Source organism: Rutilus rutilus, assembly GCF_951802725.1.
Source record: "Rutilus rutilus genome assembly, chromosome: 3".
In the NCBI taxonomy this organism is placed as follows: domain Eukaryota; kingdom Metazoa; phylum Chordata; class Actinopteri; order Cypriniformes; family Leuciscidae; genus Rutilus; species Rutilus rutilus.
Window position 1 is genome coordinate 56,497,004 of NC_140211.1, and position 16,829 is coordinate 56,513,832.

At 41.9% G+C, this 16,829-nt stretch overlaps 1 protein-coding gene across 8 annotated transcripts in view; it reads left to right on the forward strand.

Annotated features, from left to right (window-relative positions):
- Window positions 1-16,829, forward strand: part of myo9aa (myosin IXAa) — a 205,631-nt gene that overhangs the window by 30,174 nt on the left and 158,628 nt on the right. For all 8 annotated transcript variants that reach the window (XM_084405057.1, XM_084405054.1, XM_084405056.1 and 5 more), the window contains exon 2: window positions 6,615-7,532. In XM_084405057.1, coding sequence (XP_084261183.1) covers window positions 6,690-7,532 — 843 coding nt within the window. In that variant the 5' untranslated portion in view covers window positions 6,615-6,689. The remainder of the gene's footprint in view (window positions 1-6,614; window positions 7,533-16,829) is intronic.

The following is a 16,829-nucleotide window of genomic DNA, read 5'->3' on the forward strand; positions in this document are numbered from 1 at the left end:
GATCACCAAAATGACACATTTCAATTTTATTTTATTTTTTTCTTGAAAAAAATGTCTTCATTCCTTAAAATAGCTTGAATGTAACTCGACACCCTTGCCTCATTTAGTATACGCGGTTCTATGAATATGCAAATGAGCCCCGCCTCCACTCACTCGTTGACGATCACACGTTGTTCTGATTGGTTGCAAGGTAGTTTGTGACGTCAGAAACACCAGCGATTTCGAACCGTGTTTTTGAGACTGTCTTTGGTTCACTGCAGTTTTAAGGAGAAAATACTCAGCAATGGTGTCGACTTATGAATTTACACATGGTTTGTCTAAAAGCATATTAAAAACACCACACAGACACATAAACAACATTTAAAAGCTTGTTTTTCACCACACGGGCACTTTAATGGGTTAGTTCACCCTAAAAGGAAAATGAAGTCATCATTTACTCACCCTGGTGTTGTTCCAATGGTGTGAGTGAGTGGAGGCGGGGCTAATTTGCATATTAATAGAACCACGTATACTAAATGAGGCAAGGGTGTAGAGTTACATTCAAGCTATTTTAAGACATGAAGAATTTTTTTTTCAATGAAGTTTAATTATGTCAATTTGGTGATCAAAGATGAGTTTTAAGATATACAATTATTGACCACAGCCTAAATATTTTGTCTAATTAGCTTATAAGCTTGTAGGAGATGTTGCATGTGTTCAATTTGTTTAAATGCAGGCCGTTCATATTTCTACAGAACTCTAGAGTTTCTTTGGTTCCTGCTTTACCAGCCACACTCATCCACGGTCCACAACAACTACATCACCTCTTATGCATTCACAAGAACGTGCTACAGAAAGCCCTCAGTGTTTCACATGTGATAAAGATTGTTACAAGAGAGTGCAAATTCCTTCTGAAAGATTCACACTCTTGATCACAAGCCGAAACCATGTTGTTGTTTTTCGTTCAAGAATGCCCTGCTGATGCTAAAGGTAGATTTCAGAACAACTTTGCCAGGTTTTGTCAGCCTCGTAATGTCTGGTACGTCTACAATGTGACCCAACCTGTATTTGTATAAAAAAAAAAAAAAAAGAAAGAATATCCTTTTCTTTCTGGGAAACTCTCAAATATGTGGTTTCTTTTTGACTGTTTCAAGTTTTGTAAAGTGTGAAGTTCCTGATGTCCTCAGGCTGTAAATGCCATTACTGTTGATTTGAGCTGATATGGTAAATAAGGTGCAGTATGGACCCGGGAGAAGAATCTTCCTCTAAATCTGTTGCTATCCTTTAAGTAGTTTTCTGACCATCTGGTCCCCAAATCCTCCGAGAGCTCAGCAAAGTGCACCTCTAATACTCTCCTTATGGCTCCCTATGCAATCTGGTCAGGCGTTACAGTGTGCACTGAGGTCGATATGACTGTTTCTGTGTGCATTTTGTGATCCAAAAATCACAAAGTAGGATTTGGTCTTTGGATATGAACGTGCTACAACCATGTACGATATATAATACTATGTTAATTACTGTATTATTATATTAAAATGAATATTATTCGTGGTTCTATGAATATGCAAATGAGCCCCGCCTCCACTCACTCACTCAGCTCAGAGATCTACTCGTTGACGATCACACGTTGATCTGATTGGTAACAAGGTAGTTTGTGACGTCAGAATTTTGCCTTGTGTGTATTTTAATATTTCACCCTGATTCTATTTTACACCAACTACACAAAATAGTTACACATTTAGGACCTTAAGGACAAAAATGTCCCCGTTAAAACTGCAATTTTGCGTTCTTTAGCCGCTTTTCCACTGTCGGGCCGAATGGTATTGCTACTGCTAAACGGTAAGGAACGGTTCTTGCTGTTTCCACTTGAGCCTGTTACGATTACAAACCGTTCCCGGCCTGGACTTCTCGGCCCAGTTGGCTAACGGTACCGAACCGTGCTGGAAAAGCGGCTTTTGTTAATAGGCTTTCATTCTGTTGGCAACAGTGTTGGGTAAGTTACTCTAAAAAAGTAATTAATTACTAGCACTATCTTCAACAGTGTAATTAGATTACTGTACTAATTACTCTCTCTTAAAAATATTGCATTAGTTATTAGTAATTACTTTCTAAATCCCATATCAATCTCGACCAGTTGAACAAAACAACGATAGACAAGAAACTGCTCTTTTAATTCTTTTAAACAAATAATATATAAAATTGCATACATTTTTCTTGAACTGAACAAAGTATTTAAAGAGAAAGTTAGGTTACACTTTTTATTTTGATGATCCACTCTACTAACTATAAGTAACTTTGCAACTAAACGTCAACTTACTGTCATTAGAGTACTAGTATACTGTTATGCTTAGGTTAGTAGAATAAGTTGAAATGTAGTTGCAAAGTTACTTATAGTTAGTATGTCTAAAGTGGACCATCGAAATAGTGTTACCGGAGGTCAACCTTCTGGTGCTCCTCTGTCATTTTTGACAGAATTTTTATTTTATTTTTTTATTTTTAGAATTTGTTACTTCATCAGAATGGTTCGAAACGTGGTAAAGATTTTGGCACTTGCTATGTGAGCACACACACATGATTTGAAAATGTTAAATGGTCCTGAAATTGTCGTATGAATGAAAAAAATGAATGCATTGGAAATGAATGGGAGACGAATTTCTTCTAGTGGAAACTTTTGGTACTGCGGCCGAACAAAATCTTACTGAAAGCTAATTTTTTTTTAAGATATAAAGCTAAAATTTGAAACAACTTGTTTAGATTCATTGCTTCGTTTTTCTCCTAGTTTTAGCATAAAACGTATTTTGGAAAATAAATATTTCATATTTTCATAACTATAAACATAAAATTCTATAACTTTAAGTTCAATTATTTCTTTATTTTTTATTTTTTTTACTTCAGCAATAATCTGCCAGGTGTCGTCTTTAAAAAGAGACCAAACTTAAGTCTGTGCTCCAAAGCATTCAAGATTTACGCCAGTTTAAGTTGGAAAGGTCTATGCTCAAAAGTGAAAAATGGATAACTACTGCATAAATATAATTTAGTACCATTAAATCTGCTAAAAGTACAAAATAAAATACATTATCAAAGTAAAATATAGTACATTAATTTAATTTAATTTAATTTAATTTAATTTAAATAAAAAAAAAAAACAATATTTTTTGACTGCCACGCGAAAAGCACCAGAGGAATAAAAACATACATTTTAACATTAGATGGTAAATTTGGATGTGATTCTGTATGTGTATTTATATCTGTGTGCATATGAAATATGATACCAACATATCATGCATCCCTTGAAATCAACATTGATATTTAACATCTTGAAAACAGGATTACAAATGCCAAGTAATAGGATTTACGTGCTGGATGATGATGATGATGATGGCTGGAGTCACTTCTCACTGAATTAAACATGCAATGTAATGAGGTTAAGTGACAAGATATTACTGTTTAAAACGTTTGCATTTTGCATGCCGTTTCACATACGGTTAAAAGAATATGCATGATTATATATACTAATACAGCACAGTTTACAAAATGCTGCATGCTGATGTTCATAAATGTAGACGGTGCCCTAAAAAACAGCTACAGGATGCTAGGATCTGTTCGTTTTGACACTTTCTGTCTGGTATTCATTTTCTTAACAGCTATTTTTCCACAAATGGTCTCCAAAAATTCTACTTGAACAAGTCTTGGACAGCAGTTAAGCTCTAAAGCAATCCTGATGTTTAAAAGATGTCTAAATACCAGCCCCTCGCTGCAAATGTCCCCGTGTAGATGAATGTGTCTGTTGTATCAATAACATTGCTATACAGGACCTCAGTGAGACCCGTCTCTGCACCTGAGAGCGCTGGCTTGACTCCAGATATCAGACGCACAAGAGGAGGTCTCATTAACTCCTGATGAGAGACGGGCACCAGTGGACAAGGGCCACATTGACCTCACAAGCACAAATAAATAAAGCCCTTCTCCTGAACGGGCTCATGTACTGAAACCCCCGAATGCTGTTACTATTCGAGTGGTTGTTTCAAAGATAGCCTGTGCCCTCAGATTGTGTGAAGACTGAACGTAGAGTCTTGGTTTGTTTGTTTAGCTTCAAACAAATGCAGGTCTGTGGGTGTAGATTAAAGGGGTGGTATAATACCCTTTTCACAAGATGTAAAATAAATCTCTGATGTCCCCAGAGTGTGTATGTGAAGTTTTGGCTCAAAATACCCCACAGATATTTTTATATAGCATGTTAAAGTTGTCACTTTTTGAGGGTGAGCAAAAACACGCCGGTTTTGTGTCTGTCCCTTTAAATGCAAATGAGCTGCTGCTCCCGGCACAGGGGGCGGAGCTACAACAGCTTGTGTCCTTTTACCTCACACAGACACACACTGAACATTTCAAAAACTTTTAGCCTTTTATGTTCAGACAATGATGGAGCGACTCTAGAAGAAGTGACATGTAGAAGCAACAGGACATTATGTGTAGTTATCTTCTAGTCATTGATTAGCATATTCTGTCATGATAATCTATAAACCGTGTTCAGGGGGCGGGGTTTATGTAAATTTTAGGGTTAGTGATGTCACTAACCCGGGAGGAATGTCATGTAGTCCTGACCAGCCGTTTGTTGTAGTCCTTAAAAAGCAATCTCCCTTTGCTTTGAACTTTGAGCGTTGTAACTTTGCAGATGTTGTTTAAGCTCAAACAGCAACATTACACACTAACTAAAGTGAAATCATACTCAACCACCCCTTTAACTTGTTTGTTGGGCAGGTGTTTCATGTTAAACGTCGACATTTATGTAACGTTTACAGCAATTTAACAAAGTAATTGTCGTGTTTTTTCTTTGCGTCAGTACACACAGTGCTTCTGTGATGAATAGCAACCCTTGGAGGCATTATTAAGTGGATGGTTGTGAATCAAGTTATTGTGTGTCTGTTGGAGAAGGTGGCAGCTGGTGATTTTGGCAGCGGGCTGATTTTCTGTGCTCTGTTTGAGAGCAGATAGTGACCCAGTGTGTCCCGGCACACGGATATGTCCATTCTTCATAGTCAATCAGTCTGTTTTAATCTCTTAGAAACAGCAGTTTATCATTTAACTGTTGGTTTGTTCATTTATGTGAAATAATAAGTTGGATTAGTAACTTAAAAGAAATGTCTATGAATTCACAATATCTGCATATCCAGACATAGAAATGTGTTCAGCAGTAGCAATAATATTCATCTTTGTTTTTGTTTTATTTTGATTGATAACCAGTTTGTTGGAGATTTAAATGATCATTAGACTACAACAATAAAAATAAATGTTTATTATTATTAGTTGTGTTTTAGTAGTAGTTGTGCTATTTATGCAGAGTTTGTGAAATCTGTTTCTCACTTGAGAATCATTATAATATCCCTGAAATGCTGTTATATCTTGTTGAACACACAGTGATGTAATGGTGCTGCTCTTCAGAGACCCAACAAATGATGCCAGTTTATACGCAGACCCGACGTTAAAGAACCAGTCACTGATTAAGTAGAACAATATGATTCATAAAAACAAATTCTGAATATTTTTGTAAAAAAAAAAAGTGGTAAACTGATCTCAAATGCTAATACTGGCCGATACCAGTATAGTTACAGATACAGCAGTGTTAGTTGCAAAGTTTATGGACCGCTTTGTCAATGGACATCAAACAAGTAAATATCTTGTACAATTATTGTTCATCTACTTTTCAAAATGTTGTCTCATGTAATATGCAAATTCAGACATCATCCACCTTCTCAAAACATTGGTATCAACCACTGAAAACCCCAGCTGAACACTAATAACCAGTCACATGGGTCATTTATTTGGAAAAAGTAAAAAAAATTGCCCATTAATGGAAAAGTTGATTTCTGACTCTGGGCCTAAACCACTGCGACATGTGACTAGACATTTTGTTGGTTGCTATTCCAGTCACGCTTGGTATCTGCATATTTAACACTAAATGTGTTCTGATTGGTTGTGACTTTGGGTCTCCATGCAACATTTTCAGTTTCAGAGTGAACAGTCTTTGGATCCTGAGGCGTGACGTTTGAGGTCTGATGGTCATCCGCTCTTTGAAATGCTCAACATCCAAGTTATTGTGTGCAATTAGTCACATTCTTTGATATGCTTCGAGTTTCGTGTGCTTTGTGATCTAGATAAGCCTTTGAGCGATGATAAAAGCATTTGTGACTGGTTATTAGTGCTCAACTGGGGGTTTTCAGTGGTTGATGCCAATGTTTTGAGAAGGTGGATGATGTCTGAATTTGCATATTATATGAGACAACATTTTGAAAAGTAGATGAACAGTAATTGTACAGGATATTTACTCATGAAATCATCTTTGATATCCATTGACAAAACGGTCCGTAAACTGAGAAAATCTCCTTTAAAGTTGTGCATTTATGTTCGCGATTGTGCTGCATTCTCTCACACAAATAAATGTTTTATATATCTACGGTAGGAGATTTACAAAATATCTTCATGGAACATGATCTTTACTTTAATATCCTAATGATTTTTGGCATTAAAAAGAAAAATCGATAATTTTGACCCATACAATGTATAGTTGGCTATTGCCACAAATATACCCGTCCGACTTATAACTGGTTTATTTACTTTTAACTTTCTTTTTCTTGCAGTTGTAATGTCTTGACGCAGTATCGGGCCCTTTTGAAGGATCTACAGTGAGTGCTGATGGAAACTGCGCCTCCAATATGAGTGTTCATGATGTTGGCGGGAGACGACGCTTTGAGGACTCCGAGTTCACGCTGCGCATCTACCCAGGGGTCATCGCCGAGGGCACCATCTACTGCCCCATCACCGCTCGCAAGATCACGTCAGCCGCGGAGGTCATCGAGCAGATCATCGACCGGCTGCAGCTAGATCGGACGAAATGCTACGTCCTAGCGGAAGTCAAGGAGTTCGGTGGGGAAGAATGGATCCTCAACCCCACCGACTGTCCCGTCCAGCGCATGATGCTGTGGCCGCGCATGGCTTTGGAGAACCGTTTCAGCAGCGAGGACTACCGCTTCTTGCTACGGGAGAAGAACCTCGACGGCTCGATCCACTACGGGAACTTGCAGATGTGGTTGCAGGTCACGGAAGAGCGGCGGCGCATGGTTGAGCGGGGCTTTCTGCCGCAGCCCTTGCCGAAGGACTTCGACGACCTTTGCAACCTGCCGAATCTCAACGAGAAAACCCTGTTGGACAACCTGCGCAGTCGCTTCAAACAGGAGAAGATTTACACGTATGTGGGAAGCATCCTCATAGTCATCAACCCCTTCAAGTTCCTGCCTATCTACAATCCCAAATACGTTAAGATGTACGATAATCACCAGCTGGGCAAGCTGGAGCCTCACATCTATGCGGTGGCGGACGTGGCCTATCATGCAATGCTGCAAAGCAAGCAGAATCAATGCATTGTTATTTCTGGGGAGAGTGGATCGGGAAAGACCCAAAGCACCAACTTCTTGATCCACCACCTCACGGCTCTCAGTCAGAAAGGCTTTGCTAGCGGAGTGGAGCAGATCATCCTGGGTGCCGGACCAGTGCTGGAGGTAAGAGCTGATTATATTAATTAACAATATCACAAGGTTGTTGTTGGTTTATAGGTCAGGTTTGTGCTTAGAGCTGATCTTTAATAAGCCTTACATTCTGTCCTTAACCAGGGTTGGGAATTTAATAGAGGGACAACGTATAAAGTCAATCCTTCTTTAAAGAAGGCTTGGTGTGTTTGGACAGAAGATGAGACTCGAGTTCTGTATTAAACTCATAAAAGACAAAGGTATCACGGGAATACTGGATTCTAAACAACAAAGAAATTCCACAATTTATCAAGATCTTGAAGCAGAAATGAGGGAGAAACACCCAGAAACACCTCATATAAGCCGCTCGCTAGTTTAAGGGTCTTTCCTTGCCTTTCCTACGGCTCCTTTGATTAAAAATAGCGTCTAGTGCATTGGCTGCGATTATACGTAAACCTACTAACATCCATTGCCATGATTTTTGGAACGACTTATCGCAAGAGGAAAAAAATATGTTTTAGTCGCATAACATCGGTCAGTGGAAAGCTGTCATTTCGCAATTCGTTTTTTATTGACATTTAGAAAATATCGCAAAAGTTTTGCGCAGATCTGTAACGGAAACACGGCCACATATACATTTAATAGGGCGATTTTTATAATGACCTTATCGAAGGTGCCTGGAAATCAATTCCATGGCACAAATATCGGCCATTAGGGCTGGCACTTTTGTGAAAAATTCGATTTTTGAGACATAAGTGTTCATTGAATCGATTGTAAAATCGATTTTCCATGTCTAAAGACGTTTCCATTTTAAACAACAAATATGAGCATATCCACGGACAACTAACAGGCATTAGGACGAACGTAAAGAGGGCGCTTGAGACGCGCACAAGTCAGCAATATTTCTGATGATTTATTGGCGTGAAGTTTCGTGCACAATGACAAACAGGAGCGCAACATTCTCGAAAAACAATAATCAGAGTAGACTGCCATAACATCACTGAACAACATCACTGCAGGCTTCAACATGGCTGAGTTTACGATTAGAAATGTCAAACAAATTTGGTCTACGTAGGCGATTGTAGACCGTAGCCCGAATCTGTATCTGAATGCATGGCCAATACCGGCAGAATTCACAGTTTTGTTGTAAAAAGAGAAACATTATGCAGAAGAATAATTTGCTGTTATGTGTGTTTGTCAGAGCCTGCAGTCGCTGTGTGACGCGTGTTCACTGCGGGCGTATCGTGACGAGCTGGACGGGCTCCGAGAGAAGACCGTTAAAATCGAGTCCCTATTTTCGTTTTCGAAACTTGCGTTGGTTGGTCCGATCGATTGTGCAATCGATTTTCGAACGTAAAGTGACCGCCCTATCGGCCATTAATGGAACATGTTGATTTCTGACTCTGGACCTGCGACATGTGACTAGACATTTTGTTGGTTGCTATTCCAGTCACGCTTGGTATCTGCATATTTAACACTAAATGTGTTCTGATTGGTTGTGACTTTGGGTCTCCATGCAACATTTTCAGTTTCAGAGTGAACAGTCTTTGGATCCTGAGGCGTGACGTTTGAGGTCTGATGGTCATCCGCTCTTTGAAATGCTCAACATCCAAGTTATTGTGTGCAATTAGTCACATTCTTTGATATGCTTCGAGTTTCGTGTGCTTTGTGATCTAGATAAGCCTTTGAGCGATGATAGTTTAGAAAGGCATACGCTCGGTCATGCGATGCTATGTTACGGTCATAATGTGGGCGAAAGAACGTGTTTTAAAGCGTCTCTGGATTCCAGTGATGCCAGTAATTCCACTCAGCTTTTGTCACCAAGAAGCACATGATCTTGTTTTGATAACATTATCAAAGTTACTGTGGTTAGACTAGTTCTTTTCTGTGTGTAGTTTACCGGAAGGGTATTTTGTCATTTAAAGGGTATTTTTTAAAGCCGTTTGCATGCATTTATTAAAGCTTACCCGCACCATAAAAGGCCATGATAAAATCAATGCAACTTGCTACTCGTGATCTATTGTTTTTTTTTAAGCATAATTTTTTTCTATTGATCTTATGGTTTTGTTTTGCCAGAATTTTGAGACACTAATGTGCAATCAATAAGTATATTTGAAGACTTCAGATGCAAAAGCCTCTAAGTCCGTCTAAAGGTTTTGTTTAATATTAACATTTTTAATGTATAGGTTTCTATCCAAGTACCGACATTTCTGAATGGGCTGAGGCTGGGATTTAGTGAGTTTGAAGTGAAAGTATTTGATGAGCGTATACTATGTGCCGAGAGCATTCACTCAATATATTATTATTAGGGGTTCAAGCACGAAGTGCTGAAACCCTATTGTTATTGTTAATTTTCCCATGATGCAACATTCAGACATAAAACTGATCGGGCAGACCAAACCGTAAGTCGTAGAGACTTGAAACTTTGGGGGCTGATAGTACTCACACCGCCTACAGCGTCACCAAGGCCCGCCCCGATCGGCCTGACGGGGGCGCTACAGCGGTCAAAAGTACGAAACGGCTCATAACTCATCAACCGTGAGGCGTAGGCTCAAGTGTCTTATATCGTTGGATTCCTTGGCTCGAGGCGGACCAGGTGCATGCCTCGGATTTGCTCGTCACCCTGGGAAAATTTTCGGGTATTTGGGGTTTTTCACAAAACCTACTTTCGCGAACTAGTCCTAGGTTTTTGGCCCGACCGGAACCAAACCAGTGCAGCAAGATTCTCTGGAGTCCGAATGTCAATAATTATCAAAAAAAAGTGAAAATTTGGGCTCACGGTCCCTAAGGGCCGCCAAAACGTTTGAAGTGGGAGGAGCCCATTTTGCTTAATTGGCTATAACTCGTGAACGGAAACGCGATTTTTGCACCAAACTCAGCACGCGTATGTACGAGCTCATTCTGTGGTCGCGTGAAAAAGGACGTGGCGACTGGCCACTTGGTGGCGCTATAACTGTTAAAAGGGTGTCAAAATGATGCATTTCTATGGCAAATCCCATGAAATGGCTGAAAGCGGCCATCTTGCTGTCTGATTTGCATACAACCTCACAAAATCGGGCATGCGCATGCGTCACGTGATCCTAAAGAAGCTTGGAAACTTTCACGGACGTCGGGCCATTGGTGGGGCGCTTTAACTGTCATAAAGGTGAGAAGGCCTCTGTATTATCCTATGCAAAATGACATTTAAATGACTGAAAAATGGGGGAAAAAAGAGCAGCACTTCACCAAATTAGCTGAGCACATGCGCCATATTATTCTAAAGAAGCGTGCAAACTTTTATGGAGATCGGGCCATCAGTGGAGGTGTCACAGTTTAAAAGGTAAAAAAAAAAATTCACCACATTTCCATGATAAATGAGCTAAAAGGGCAAAAAACATACTTTTTCCTCTCCGAGGCACACGTTAAAAGGCTTGATAAAGTTTTTGGAACGCAGCAGCGCAAGCGGCAAGTGCCTAGACCCTATAGTTTTTTTTTTAGAGGCCTTTTTGTGGCCCTTTTTTAGCCACTTATTAGGGGTTCAAGCACGAAGTGCTGAAACCCTATTGTTATTGTTAATTTTCCCATGATGCAACATTCAGACATAAAACTGATCGGGCAGACCAAACCGTAAGTCGTAGAGACTTGAAACTTTGGGGGCTGATAGTACTCACACCGCCTACAGCGTCACCAAGGCCCGCCCCGATCGGCCTGACGGGGGCGCTACAGCGGTCAAAAGTACGAAACGGCTCATAACTCATCAACCGTGAGGCGTAGGCTCAAGTGTCTTATATCGTTGGATTCCTTGGCTCGAGGCGGACCAGGTGCATGCCTCGGATTTGCTCGTCACCCTGGGAAAATTTTCGGGTATTTGGGGTTTTTCACAAAACCTACTTTCGCGAACTAGTCCTAGGTTTTTGGCCCGACCGGAACCAAACCAGTGCAGCAAGATTCTCTGGAGTCCGAATGTCAATAATTATCAAAAAAAAGTGAAAATTTGGGCTCACGGTCCCTAAGGGCCGCCAAAACGTTTGAAGTGGGAGGAGCCCATTTTGCTTAATTGGCTATAACTCGTGAACGGAAACGCGATTTTTGCACCAAACTCAGCACGCGTATGTACGAGCTCATTCTGTGGTCGCGTGAAAAAGGACGTGGCGACTGGCCACTTGGTGGCGCTATAACTGTTAAAAGGGTGTCAAAATGATGCATTTCTATGGCAAATCCCATGAAATGGCTGAAAGCGGCCATCTTGCTGTCTGATTTGCATACAACCTCACAAAATCGGGCATGCGCATGCGTCACGTGATCCTAAAGAAGCTTGGAAACTTTCACGGACGTCGGGCCATTGGTGGGGCGCTTTAACTGTCATAAAGGTGAGAAGGCCTCTGTATTATCCTATGCAAAATGACATTTAAATGACTGAAAAATGGGGGAAAAAAGAGCAGCACTTCACCAAATTAGCTGAGCACATGCGCCATATTATTCTAAAGAAGCGTGCAAACTTTTATGGAGATCGGGCCATCAGTGGAGGTGTCACAGTTTAAAAGGTAAAAAAAAAAATTCACCACATTTCCATGATAAATGAGCTAAAAGGGCAAAAAACATACTTTTTCCTCTCCGAGGCACACGTTAAAAGGCTTGATAAAGTTTTTGGAACGCAGCAGCGCAAGCGGCAAGTGCCTAGACCCTATAGTTTTTTTTTTAGAGGCCTTTTTGTGGCCCTTTTTTAGCCACTTATTAGGGGTTCAAGCACGAAGTGCTGAAACCCTATTGTTATTGTTAATTTTCCCATGATGCAACATTCAGACATAAAACTGATCGGGCAGACCAAACCGTAAGTCGTAGAGACTTGAAACTTTGGGGGCTGATAGTACTCACACCGCCTACAGCGTCACCAAGGCCCGCCCCGATCGGCCTGACGGGGGCGCTACAGCGGTCAAAAGTACGAAACGGCTCATAACTCATCAACCGTGAGGCGTAGGCTCAAGTGTCTTATATCGTTGGATTCCTTGGCTCGAGGCGGACCAGGTGCATGCCTCGGATTTGCTCGTCACCCTGGGAAAATTTTCGGGTATTTGGGGTTTTTCACAAAACCTACTTTCGCGAACTAGTCCTAGGTTTTTGGCCCGACCGGAACCAAACCAGTGCAGCAAGATTCTCTGGAGTCCGAATGTCAATAATTATCAAAAAAAAGTGAAAATTTGGGCTCACGGTCCCTAAGGGCCGCCAAAACGTTTGAAGTGGGAGGAGCCCATTTTGCTTAATTGGCTATAACTCGTGAACGGAAACGCGATTTTTGCACCAAACTCAGCACGCGTATGTACGAGCTCATTCTGTGGTCGCGTGAAAAAGGACGTGGCGACTGGCCACTTGGTGGCGCTATAACTGTTAAAAGGGTGTCAAAATGATGCATTTCTATGGCAAATCCCATGAAATGGCTGAAAGCGGCCATCTTGCTGTCTGATTTGCATACAACCTCACAAAATCGGGCATGCGCATGCGTCACGTGATCCTAAAGAAGCTTGGAAACTTTCACGGACGTCGGGCCATTGGTGGGGCGCTTTAACTGTCATAAAGGTGAGAAGGCCTCTGTATTATCCTATGCAAAATGACATTTAAATGACTGAAAAATGGGGGAAAAAAGAGCAGCACTTCACCAAATTAGCTGAGCACATGCGCCATATTATTCTAAAGAAGCGTGCAAACTTTTATGGAGATCGGGCCATCAGTGGAGGTGTCACAGTTTAAAAGGTAAAAAAAAAAATTCACCACATTTCCATGATAAATGAGCTAAAAGGGCAAAAAACATACTTTTTCCTCTCCGAGGCACACGTTAAAAGGCTTGATAAAGTTTTTGGAACGCAGCAGCGCAAGCGGCAAGTGCCTAGACCCTATAGTTTTTTTTTTAGAGGCCTTTTTGTGGCCCTTTTTTAGCCACTTATTAGGGGTTCAAGCACGAAGTGCTGAAACCCTATTGTTATTGTTAATTTTCCCATGATGCAACATTCAGACATAAAACTGATCGGGCAGACCAAACCGTAAGTCGTAGAGACTTGAAACTTTGGGGGCTGATAGTACTCACACCGCCTACAGCGTCACCAAGGCCCGCCCCGATCGGCCTGACGGGGGCGCTACAGCGGTCAAAAGTACGAAACGGCTCATAACTCATCAACCGTGAGGCGTAGGCTCAAGTGTCTTATATCGTTGGATTCCTTGGCTCGAGGCGGACCAGGTGCATGCCTCGGATTTGCTCGTCACCCTGGGAAAATTTTCGGGTATTTGGGGTTTTTCACAAAACCTACTTTCGCGAACTAGTCCTAGGTTTTTGGCCCGACCGGAACCAAACCAGTGCAGCAAGATTCTCTGGAGTCCGAATGTCAATAATTATCAAAAAAAAGTGAAAATTTGGGCTCACGGTCCCTAAGGGCCGCCAAAACGTTTGAAGTGGGAGGAGCCCATTTTGCTTAATTGGCTATAACTCGTGAACGGAACGAGATTTTTGCACCAAACTCAGCACGCGTATGTACGAGCTCATTCTGTGGTCGCGTGAAAAAGGACGTGGCGACTGGCCACTTGGTGGCGCTATAACTGTTAAAAGGGTGTCAAAATGATGCATTTCTATGGCAAATCCCATGAAATGGCTGAAAGCGGCCATCTTGCTGTCTGATTTGCATACAACCTCACAAAATCGGGCATGCGCATGCGTCACGTGATCCTAAAGAAGCTTGGAAACTTTCACGGACGTCGGGCCATTGGTGGGGCGCTTTAACTGTCATAAAGGTGAGAAGGCCTCTGTATTATCCTATGCAAAATGACATTTAAATGACTGAAAAATGGGGGAAAAAAGAGCAGCACTTCACCAAATTAGCTGAGCACATGCGCCATATTATTCTAAAGAAGCGTGCAAACTTTTATGGAGATCGGGCCATCAGTGGAGGTGTCACAGTTTAAAAGGTAAAAAAAAAAATTCACCACATTTCCATGATAAATGAGCTAAAAGGGCAAAAAACATACTTTTTCCTCTCCGAGGCACACGTTAAAAGGCTTGATAAAGTTTTTGGAACGCAGCAGCGCAAGCGGCAAGTGCCTAGACCCTATAGTTTTTTTTTTAGAGGCCTTTTTGTGGCCCTTTTTTAGCCACTTATTAGGGGTTCAAGCACGAAGTGCTGAAACCCTATTGTTATTGTTAATTTTCCCATGATGCAACATTCAGACATAAAACTGATCGGGCAGACCAAACCGTAAGTCGTAGAGACTTGAAACTTTGGGGGCTGATAGTACTCACACCGCCTACAGCGTCACCAAGGCCCGCCCCGATCGGCCTGACGGGGGCGCTACAGCGGTCAAAAGTACGAAACGGCTCATAACTCATCAACCGTGAGGCGTAGGCTCAAGTGTCTTATATCGTTGGATTCCTTGGCTCGAGGCGGACCAGGTGCATGCCTCGGATTTGCTCGTCACCCTGGGAAAATTTTCGGGTATTTGGGGTTTTTCACAAAACCTACTTTCGCGAACTAGTCCTAGGTTTTTGGCCCGACCGGAACCAAACCAGTGCAGCAAGATTCTCTGGAGTCCGAATGTCAATAATTATCAAAAAAAAGTGAAAATTTGGGCTCACGGTCCCTAAGGGCCGCCAAAACGTTTGAAGTGGGAGGAGCCCATTTTGCTTAATTGGCTATAACTCGTGAACGGAACGAGATTTTTGCACCAAACTCAGCACGCGTATGTACGAGCTCATTCTGTGGTCGCGTGAAGAAGGACGTGGCGACTGGCCACTTGGTGGCGCTATAACTGTTAAAAGGGTGTCAAAATGATGCATTTCTATGGCAAATCCCATGAAATGGCTGAAAGCGGCCATCTTGCTGTCTGATTTGCATACAACCTCACAAAATCGGGCATGCGCATGCGTCACGTGATCCTAAAGAAGCTTGGAAACTTTCACGGACGTCGGGCCATTGGTGGGGCGCTTTAACTGTCATAAAGGTGAGAAGGCCTCTGTATTATCCTATGCAAAATGACATTTAAATGACTGAAAAATGGGGGAAAAAAGAGCAGCACTTCACCAAATTAGCTGAGCACATGCGCCATATTATTCTAAAGAAGCGTGCAAACTTTTATGGAGATCGGGCCATCAGTGGAGGTGTCACAGTTTAAAAGGTAAAAAAAAAAATTCACCACATTTCCATGATAAATGAGCTAAAAGGGCAAAAAACATACTTTTTCCTCTCCGAGGCACACGTTAAAAGGCTTGATAAAGTTTTTGGAACGCAGCAGCGCAAGCGGCAAGTGCCTAGACCCTATAGTTTTTTTTTTAGAGGCCTTTTTGTGGCCCTTTTTTAGCCACTTATTAGGGGTTCAAGCACGAAGTGCTGAAACCCTATTGTTATTGTTAATTTTCCCATGATGCAACATTCAGACATAAAACTGATCGGGCAGACCAAACCGTAAGTCGTAGAGACTTGAAACTTTGGGGGCTGATAGTACTCACACCGCCTACAGCGTCACCAAGGCCCGCCCCGATCGGCCTGACGGGGGCGCTACAGCGGTCAAAAGTACGAAACGGCTCATAACTCATCAACCGTGAGGCGTAGGCTCAAGTGTCTTATATCGTTGGATTCCTTGGCTCGAGGCGGACCAGGTGCATGCCTCGGATTTGCTCGTCACCCTGGGAAAATTTTCGGGTATTTGGGGTTTTTCACAAAACCTACTTTCGCGAACTAGTCCTAGGTTTTTGGCCCGACCGGAACCAAACCAGTGCAGCAAGATTCTCTGGAGTCCGAATGTCAATAATTATCAAAAAAAAGTGAAAATTTGGGCTCACGGTCCCTAAGGGCCGCCAAAACGTTTGAAGTGGGAGGAGCCCATTTTGCTTAATTGGCTATAACTCGTGAACGGAACGAGATTTTTGCACCAAACTCAGCACGCGTATGTACGAGCTCATTCTGTGGTCGCGTGAAAAAGGACGTGGCGACTGGCCACTTGGTGGCGCTATAACTGTTAAAAGGGTGTCAAAATGATGCATTTCTATGGCAAATCCCATGAAATGGCTGAAAGCGGCCATCTTGCTGTCTGATTTGCATACAACCTCACAAAATCGGGCATGCGCATGCGTCACGTGATCCTAAAGAAGCTTGGAAACTTTCACGGACGTCGGGCCATTGGTGGGGCGCTTTAACTGTCATAAAGGTGAGAAGGCCTCTGTATTATCCTATGCAAAATGACATTTAAATGACTGAAAAATGGGGGAAAAAAGAGCAGCACTTCACCAAATTAGCTGAGCACATGCGCCATATTATTCTAAAGAAGCGTGCAAACTTTTATGGAGATCGGGCCATCAGTGGAGGTGTCACAGTT